The 9,393-nt window shown below is 36.4% G+C and overlaps 1 protein-coding gene across 3 annotated transcripts in view; it reads left to right on the plus strand.

The window, feature by feature from the left end:
* The window catches only part of AASDHPPT (aminoadipate-semialdehyde dehydrogenase-phosphopantetheinyl transferase), a 30,400-nt gene extending 25,228 nt beyond the window's left edge, over positions 1-5,172 (plus strand). For all 3 annotated transcript variants that reach the window (XM_018908447.3, XM_009102791.4, XM_050977109.1), the window contains one exon: positions 1,182-5,172. In XM_018908447.3, the coding sequence (XP_018763992.1) occupies positions 1,182-1,224 (43 nt within the window). In that variant the 3' untranslated portion in view covers positions 1,225-5,172. The remainder of the gene's footprint in view (positions 1-1,181) is intronic.
* The last annotated feature ends 4,221 nt before the right edge of the window (positions 5,173-9,393 follow it).

Below are 9,393 nucleotides of genomic sequence, written 5' to 3' on the forward strand. Positions count from 1 at the left end.
GCTAATTCTGAACACTGTTTCCAGGCACAGCAAGGACAAAGAAATCATCAGGACTAGTCAGCCTAGCCTTGCCAAGAGAAAATCATATTTGGCCAACTTGGTAAATTTCTGCCATGAAATGACTGGCCTGGTAGATGAGATTAGAGAAGTGGGTTATTCTCTACCAGTATTTCAGTACCTTCTGTCTCTGGCACTGTGTCTTATAAAATCCTCCTAGAAAATGCTGAGTTAGGTAAACAAACAGGTGTATTGGAAACTGGCTTAACCTCTGGGCCCAGGGTGTGGTGATAGAGGTACAAAGTCTGGTTGGAGGCCAGTTACCAGTGCAGTGCATCCTCAGCAGGTTTGCTGGTGACACCAAACTGGGAGGAGTGGCTGATACACCAGAGGGCTGTAGTGCCACACAGAGAGACCTTGACAAGCTCATCAAAAATGAGTCAGTTTGGCTGATGTACTGAGTAACATCACTGCAGAGAAGCCCTACTGAATTTTATGAAATATTAAACATTAAGAATAGGTCACTCCAGCAAATGCCCATTTAGAAGAATCAGCTTTATTTATGTTTGATTCATGCAGGCTGTACTATCTGCTCTGCTGTCTGCAAACAATTACATTTGGAGATGACATACAAAAAAAAAAAAAACAACTCAAATCTTTTTCTTCTTTGAAATGTGATTTTTTTTTTCCTTGGAGTGAAGAACCTAACATGGAGACTGTGACGCCATTGTCTCTAATATCTCAGTCCATGTTTAATTGGTTTTAACATGGGGAATTGCAGGTTGATTGTGACCACTTTAGTTTTTAAGTAGCACTTGAGTCTGAGAGGAGCATGCAAAACATCAGTGGCTACTGGTATTAAAATGAGTACAAATAGGCATACCTAGTGGAATAAATCCTCACATTATTTGTCTCAAATAATCTTATCTGCTGAAGAATGGAGTACAATTTGTTTGATAGTGGTGTTTCTCTTCTTTACTGAACGTAAGCAGTTATTCTTTCATACTTGTAGCATTCTATAGCCCTTGTTCCATCAGTTTTGTGAACTGTGTTTCAACAAAAAGCTCAGTTTTTCTGTGTGTCATGTTACACAGAAAATGTGTAGTTTAAATGTGACAGAGAATTTTACAGGAAGAAAATTGGTATTTATTGATTCATGTTATGCTAATATGTGTTTTCTTTAGGTCCATTCCATGGAGCCTAACCAACCACAATTTACATTACTGACTTTTGAAGATTTGGTTGCTTCTGGTATTCCTGTTGCACCTGAGGATTCTGCATATTGGGACAATTTCTGTTCAAAGCAGGAGGGTCCAGTGAAACAGAGTTCACATTCAAGAAAAGACTGTGTATAAGAAAAAGAAACTTGACAAAGTTCTTACGCTGTAATCCTGTTTAATTTGAAGTATAGGAATAAGTGCACATATGTAAATGAAATGTATCTCTATTTTAACTGATGACCTGATTTTCGTGCCGCTGCATTGGAATTGTAAGGAAGACATGTTTCCTTGCTGAAGGAATCTGAATGAGAAGCCTAAACCAACCTGTGTTTTTGCATCTCCTTGCCTGTGGTTCTTACACTTAAGTAACTAACCAGGCTAGGAATAGAAAACAGTTGTACAATAATGTTGTTTATTAGTGATCAAGTATTTAGTATATAAAAATGGGTTTCCATACTAATTTATGCTGAAGCTTAAATTATGATATTACTTTTTCTCTTACAAAAATTATTCATTTATTCTCAGATGGATGAATAAAAAAAATGCTACAAATTCTTATGCTGTACAACACTTGGTGTTTGTGCAATGCCAGGCTGTAAAGGTCTGTAGTAGCCCTGGAGCTACATGTGTGCAAAAATAGTTTGAGACAGGGAATTAACTTACAAATATTTCATAGTCTTTTCACTTCTTTAATTATCTTTGTTAATTAAAGCTTCCTGTGTGCAACTTAGCATTTGTCTTTTAACAGTTCTTTTTTGTATTTTTTTTCCTCAGCAATAGATGCAAGCCAAGCAGCAGTTCAATTTTCCTAGGCTTGCACTTGCATCAGTCATGGGGGAAACCCAAAGAAAAAAAGAAAGCTGTTTCCTTTTTTTCAAATAGTCTTGTAACTTTTGATGACAGAATGTTTCACTGTCCTAACATCAAATGAAGGTTTCTGGAGATTTGGAGATCTTGAGTGCACATCTAGAATATTTGGTCTTCTTTTTCAAAATGAATTCTGTTTTGTGCCATTACTTCTCACTCTTCTTTCTAGAGATCATAAATACAATGTGGTCCATCTGAATTTGAGAAAATATACTGAACAGAATGATCTGCATAAAAATAATTACATTCTGTCCTACAGTTAAACATAGATCTTTATTGAATTTGGGGTTGTGTACAACTAGGCTGCATCCTGCATTCTGGTGTACACCAGAATAGTGTGAGAAGGAGAATGTACTTGTAGTGTAACCACTGAATCTATGCCTTATTACAAAGATGATGAAAATTTTGTGAGAGAGGTTGATTTTTTTCAACTATTATACAAGCATTTAGAGTTCTGAACTCCTTTGAATAATTCTGAATTCAAACATGCTGCTAAACTCTCCTGCTTCCAGTGCTGATTAATTTTTTTTTCCATTTCTATGAATCTCTCATCCTTCATGCTAATGATAGTTTTTAATGTTTTGCTTTTTTTACCCTCCAAAACTGCAAACAGTGAAGCAATGACTCTTCCCTCCAGTCTCCACAGGGGCAAAATTAGATGTTCAGTAACTTCAAATCTGAAGTTTAAAAAATGCAGAATACTTTATATACAAATTCTAAGTCATGTATTCCAGATTGTTTGTCTTTTAGAAAAATGAAATTCAACTTGCAGTAAATAATTTGCAATCCACAGAGGTCCAGTATATGCCAGTCAGTCACTGGACCCATCAATTGCAGCTTTACCAGACAGTTTGAAGTTGCCAACTTTTTTACTAGGCCAATAAATCAAACTGCACGTTTGGGATGAGCTGAATAGAAAAATTTCCAATCTAGATTTCTGGGGATAAGAGAATTAACTTCATTTTAGAGATTAGTTATTTTTGCATGGAAGCAGTGTCTCAAACCAGAAATTTTCTTTCATTGGAAAGAGTTTTAAAAGTATTAATGAAATTATTTATAATATTGTGCTTGGATGTAAGTAGAGGACAAGCCAATTTTGTTAAACTAGAAAATTGTGTTTGGTTTTCTTGCAAGGAATATGATAGTTTTCAAGACTGTATCTAATTAGAGAGAGTTTCTTTTGGTTACTTTTCCATGAAGTAAAATCTTAGTTTAGAGTGGCTCATAAAGAATTTTCTAGAAGACTGCAGTTTCTCATAATGTGGGTTTTTTCTGTGTCTTTTAATTTACACTGAATTGTTTGAAAAATAATGTTAATCTCGTTTGCAATTTTAATAGCAATAAGGTTGGGTGATGGTAATGCTTTTTGAAGAGCCACTTGAGTCAGGTTGTTTCATATCAGTGCAAATGGACACAATTGTTATACTTGCTTTTACCTCGGTGGGAAAGAGCAGCTGGATCATTATGGAATTTTTGACTAAAAGCATGCTGCTAAAAGGCCAGCAGGACATTCTGCCTCCTTAGGAATGTGAATGATCCTTCTTAAAATCAGAAGTAAGTTTTTCTGGATATCTATGCTGTGGAGGCACATACTGAAATGAGTGTTGTTAGTGTGTACAGACAAATGAATGTTATTTTTCAGTTCTAAGATAAATTTCTATCTTACTTCACCATCACGCTTTTTGCTGATAAAAAGATAATTGAGCCGTTTCTCCACACAAGGCCACAACACTGACCTACTTGCATTTCCACAGAATACAGTCCTACAGGCCACAGAGTCCCTCTGCCACTTGAGAGCAGCTCCAGCTTCCCTTGCTAGGTCAAGTTGTCAGCCCAGTCCAGGCTAGGTGAGCTGACCTTTGCTGTCTCCCATCATTCTTCTGTCCCATTTACATCTAAAAGCCTCAGGGCCTTTCGTTTCCTTCTCCAGAGCTTCATTCCTTCATCTGTTTTGTTTTCTACATAGTGTCCTTGACATAACTGTACCACGTGCCTGTGAGGGTAAGGAGCTGTAAAAACACAACCTCTGCTCCACATGAGCCTTTTCCAGCAGTGGCTGCAGCTGGCTAGACTTTTTCCCTATGGGACAGCATTGACTCGTCCTCCCATTTCTCAGATTCTCAGATTTCAGTCCTAGGTTGTCCTAGGTGTCATATCAACACAGTGTTTCTGAGAAGTATTTCTTAATAGTCTCTGACCAAAAAATAAATTTTAAAAGTTTTGGTCTTCAGTGAAAAGATTGTCAAAATCTAGTTAGTTTGGACTTCTTCAAAACTTTTTTGTATTTTACATCAAAAATGGTCAAGTGGATTAGGATCTTCAGGGGGTAAAACTGGGTTCAAGGCAGTTAGCAACTGTGTGACAAGAGACTGGTGCCATTTGATGTGAAAATCTGTAACTGAAAAATGGATCATGTGAGTTCAGTCAGCCTTTTACAGAGTCTGTAAACTTACACAAGATGTCGATTGTTACTATCTTATGGGATCAAGCCCACTGATGTTCATCAAGTATGTTCATCTTAGACAAGAAATCAGAGGTCTCCACCAACAGAAGAAATGTATATATGGTTGTTATACATGTGCTCTGGGAAACATCCAGGCAACAGCTCAACTTTAAACAACCATCTTTACCCAAGACACTGCAACAAGGAGATGATTTGTGAAAAAGTTGAAAAGCAAGTAGTGCAAGTCAGCACTAAATCCTGTAAAGCTCCCTTTGTTGGAGCCTTACAGGATTACAGTGCTACATTCTACAAAGAAGATAAGTGGTTCTTGGCAAAATTGAAACCATGTCTAAAACAGCAATTGAGACTGTCAGCCTTAATTGCTGCCTAATTCTGCAGGTGTGCTTCATTATCCTCCAGAATTCAGTTAGTTTTGATTACTTTGTAGAAAATGTAAGCATGAAAATAAATTCTGAATTTTCAAGGGAGACAGCATTTGAAATAAGGTTTGTTTCTTTCAAAAAGTCATTTTTTGCAATATGTTATTTTCTTGCTGTGCACAGGCAAATTATTATTATGAATGTTGTTTCTTCTAAGATTAGGTATAATTTCTTTACTGCAATAAAATGTGGACTATTTTGTGTTTGTGTTGTCTATTTGTGGTTATTATTTTACCTTGCTATTACTTAGATAGAGACAGGTAAGATTGTTGTAACACTTGTCTAGCACTCCTTTGCTATTTTGGAAACAAATTATGGGGCCATGAATCTGTACACTCTTAATGACATCCTTTGGAAGAATCATGAAGCTAAGGTCTGGACCAGTTCTCCACTACTTAGCTTCTTCCAGTTTTAATTTTATAACATGCAACCCAGTTTCTGACTAATAGGGTGTAATATTGGTGCATTCTGTGCTGGAGTGTTTCTCATCTTGTGGTTGAAACTGGCATAGTGTGAAGTTTAACACTCTTAGGAAGAAGCCCATTTTCAAATACAAGACTACAGTGCTGCCCAGTGTTGCTTTTAAAATTAAATTTCTGAAGATTTTTTTTTTAATTAGGACATGGAACAAAAAGGTTTTTTAGGCTGTAGTAAGAGCTTCTTCACACAGAAAAAAAGCTCTTTTACTTGCACAAGACTTTCTCTAAAACATGTGAAAACCTGTTTTGAATTTATAAGTGAGTTAAACAGTAAGGAAATGGGTTTTTCAGTTGAAATGCATCTTTTGTTTTCCAACACCTCTTAGAGTACTTCAAAGGTTTGCCAGGATGCTTGTCAGAAATGTCTTAAGGATTTAGTGATGCCTTTTGACATTTGGAGCAGGAATACCAAGATTCCCAGCATAACCAAGATGCAATGCCAGACCAATAGGCAGTGCCAGAACTTGGAAGGACTTTAAGAGCTCTGGTAAATGGTAATGCTATACTTATAAATGGCAAAGCTCTGAAGGAGTTGTATAAGAGTTTCCTTCAGGTTCATACTTTTAAAGTTGCATAAATGTCTCGCTTTTGACTTGGTAATTACCTCATAAACATAGGCATTTAAGTCTAGTCATATTCCACAAGAGCACTGAGATTTTCATTGCAAACTTGCCCCTTTTTTGTTAAAACACCTGAGTAGGTGCCTCATTCCTGTCCTGTTTCTGTGTGTGTTGGTGTGCCTCCTTGCTGTGCCCTTGCACCCACCTGAGGTACTTTTGCTGCTACAACTTTCAGTGGGGCTAGTCCAGCATGCTGACAATTCCTGCTGCAAAGTTGTATTTGAGTTGAGAAGAAAATGTATTGGTACCATTACCAAATTCTAGTAGAATAATGGAAAATACGAGTAAAGAAATTGCATGTAAAGCCTTCCATGCTGTAATGCAAATAATGAAAAGTAAATTTGAAATAAAAGGTATACTAATGCTAGCTTTTAACTCACAGAAGTTCTTAGTTTTGCTGTGTTCTAAGTTCTCAAAGCAGCTGAACTTGCTTCAATCCTATTACTTGGGTTTGTGGGGTTTTTCCCCCTCAAGGTTAAATAGCATCTGTGTTACAACTTCAAAGTCCCGGTTAAGATTTCCCAATTGTGAGTTTCTCTTGTCCCTGTAGCTTAATGTTTCCAGACTTGGTTCAGTGCTCTAAAAAATTGCTTTCCTTTAATCATGAAATAGTCTGAAGTTCACCCAAGTAGGCAGTCACATCCACTTAATCCCTGAGAATCTTTGTCCAGAGACAGAAATCAGGAGCTTGGTGTGCCCTGCTTCAGCAGCCTGGTGCTGCTTGAGCAGGCAGTGGTTTCTCAGCTGTTGGGTGTGACACTGTTTGCTCAGAGGAGGAGAGGATGTGCTCCTGCTGCAGGGGCTCTAAAGCTGCCTCCTGGTTTCTGGAATTACCTGGCTCAGCTGAGTAATATATCAAATCTCCATGACGTGACTGTTTTGATTTTTTGTTTTTGCAGTGTTGGAGTTAAACATTCTGCCCCATGAATTTGCTACCACCTGTTTTCACCACTGTTTTCAGGTTTTGCCTTTATATCAATAAACTGCTGGTTTTGGCTTTAAGGTATCATAGATAGCCATCTTATTAACTAGTGCAGAAGGGAAATGCAGTAAGAACAGCAAAAATATTAATAATCTTTAAAAAGTTATTACAGATTTTATATGTATCATTGCATATTATATGTACTAAGCTGTAAATGTAATAATTTACAATAATAATTTAATAAATGTGTTATAAATTTATAAATGTGGACTTCTATATATATATGCACACCGTGCTTATCTTTCAATTAAGCACAGGTCTGTTTTCCTCTGCAAATAAGTAACTACACAATTATCTATAAATAATTGAAATACTCATTTGTTATTTTTCATCATAGGGGTGTTTTGATATATTTAAGTGATTCCCTATTGAAATTACTTTGGGTTTGCATTTAAAACAGCACAGGAGCAAAAATAAAAAATGCCTTGAAAATATTTTCTCTTTAAAATGAATACACTGTGTTTTCTCAGCTTCAGTAGCAAAGTTTTCAGTAATTTATCACAGCTGCCATCAGGTGAGTGGATTCTCAATCCTTATATCTGTTGTACAATGTGCTCCTCATCCTAGCTGAGAGCTTTTGTGAAAGACACAGTGAGCTGCTTATTCAGTGGGGTCACTGGTCTCTGTTAGAGAAATGGAATTTTCCTACAGTTATTAAGTTCAAACACTGTTTACTGAATAGAATAATATTCTCAGCAAGCAGTGTTTACTACCTGCATAAAAGTATTTTGTTAATCTTGTGATGGTTATGTGGTATACAATTAATTAGCTGCCTGTACAACATTAGGAAAATGTATTAGATTAATTTTGTGTAGTAAAACTGTGTGGGTAGAGGTTGTACTCTGGTTTTGTATTTCCACATACCACAATTACTGTTCTCATGTGAGTGAAAATTGTGTATTACAAAGAGACTGATCTTTCTGATATCATTGTTTCTACCTAATTGCTTGTTAGGATCTTTAGATTATTTGCTTTGCTAATTTAGAATGTTTTCCCTAGAGTGCAGTAGGATATTTATTTGCATTTCAACTCTACCAGTCCAACAACTCCTGTTGGACTGGCAGAAGTCATTGTTATCTCTTGGTCACCTTTTGGGATAAAACCAGAAAATAACAGATTGCTGATTGCAGTAGAAGCACATTAGTTTCAGTTGGATTGGATTAAGTCAGATGTGTTGGCCATAGGGCTATATAGCACTGCTTGTGTAAATGCCTTTAAAAAATCATAAAATACTTTTATTCTCTGAGGTGAGCCTTCAGTTAAAGAAGGAAGGAAGGAATGTCAGATGAGGGCAATAATTTCTCCTAAAGGACTGCTGAAAGAGTGAAGACCTCCTGAATGTGGTAGGAATTCTAAAACACATATGATTTATTTATGCCAATTTGGAGACTTCAGAAGTCTTCTAATAGAATGATTGTGGGTTTGGTTTTGTTGGGGTTTATTTTTGAGCCACAGCAGTTGGAGTGCAGCATTGATTGGATTGAGTTCTTTAGTTTGTATAAACAGGCTTTTAAAAGGCAAATGAAAATTCAATTGCATTAGAATTTAAATGTGTTGATGCAAATATCTGTTTGCTACATTGATACAGATATGTAGAGTGCACACATATACTTATGCATATATATATAGACAGACATAATCAGCCTTACAAGAACTAGAAACCAACCCCAGATTTATTAACTCTGTAACCAGGAAGTGTCGGAGAAGTGCTCCAAGAGTGGGTAATACAAATGGTACAAATAACTTGGGCTGATGCAAGAGAAAATTTAAGATCCAGCAGCTGAGAAATAAAAAACAGTGCCTGGAACAAATAGAAGATAAAGATAAAAAATAGAAGATTAAGATAAAAAAATTATATCTGTTGGAAGCTTTTATTAAAAATACATGAGTTAAAATACTGTGAAAACGAGTGAATATAGTAGGTAAATATCTAATTTCTTAATCATTTAATGATTGGTATTTTGTATGAAGGAAGTCAACTGGAACTGAAGAAACTGCACTGGATTTATTTTGCTTTAGTCCATTGCTTTTAAGGGCTTTCCCAGTTCAACAGTCAGTGGGACACAGGAAAAATCCATGGTACCTTTACAGTGCATGCTTGCAATATTTTTGAAAAGGAGAGACCAGATGCAACTGTTTCAGAAAACGAATGCTTCTGAGAAAGAGAAGCTCGTGGTGGCTTGGCAGGTAGAAAAACACCTGTTAATTAAAAAAACTGGTGGGCACATCACAGTGAAATAACTACAGTGTCCTGCTTTGAAGAGATGGTTTCATGGTGCTGGTGTAAGGCAGGGTATCAGAAATGCTGCCTACATTTTTTTGTTCAGTACAGATCCTTAGGACTT

This window comes from Serinus canaria, chromosome 1 (assembly GCF_022539315.1).
Source record: "Serinus canaria isolate serCan28SL12 chromosome 1, serCan2020, whole genome shotgun sequence".
Lineage (NCBI taxonomy): Eukaryota > Metazoa > Chordata > Aves > Passeriformes > Fringillidae > Serinus > Serinus canaria.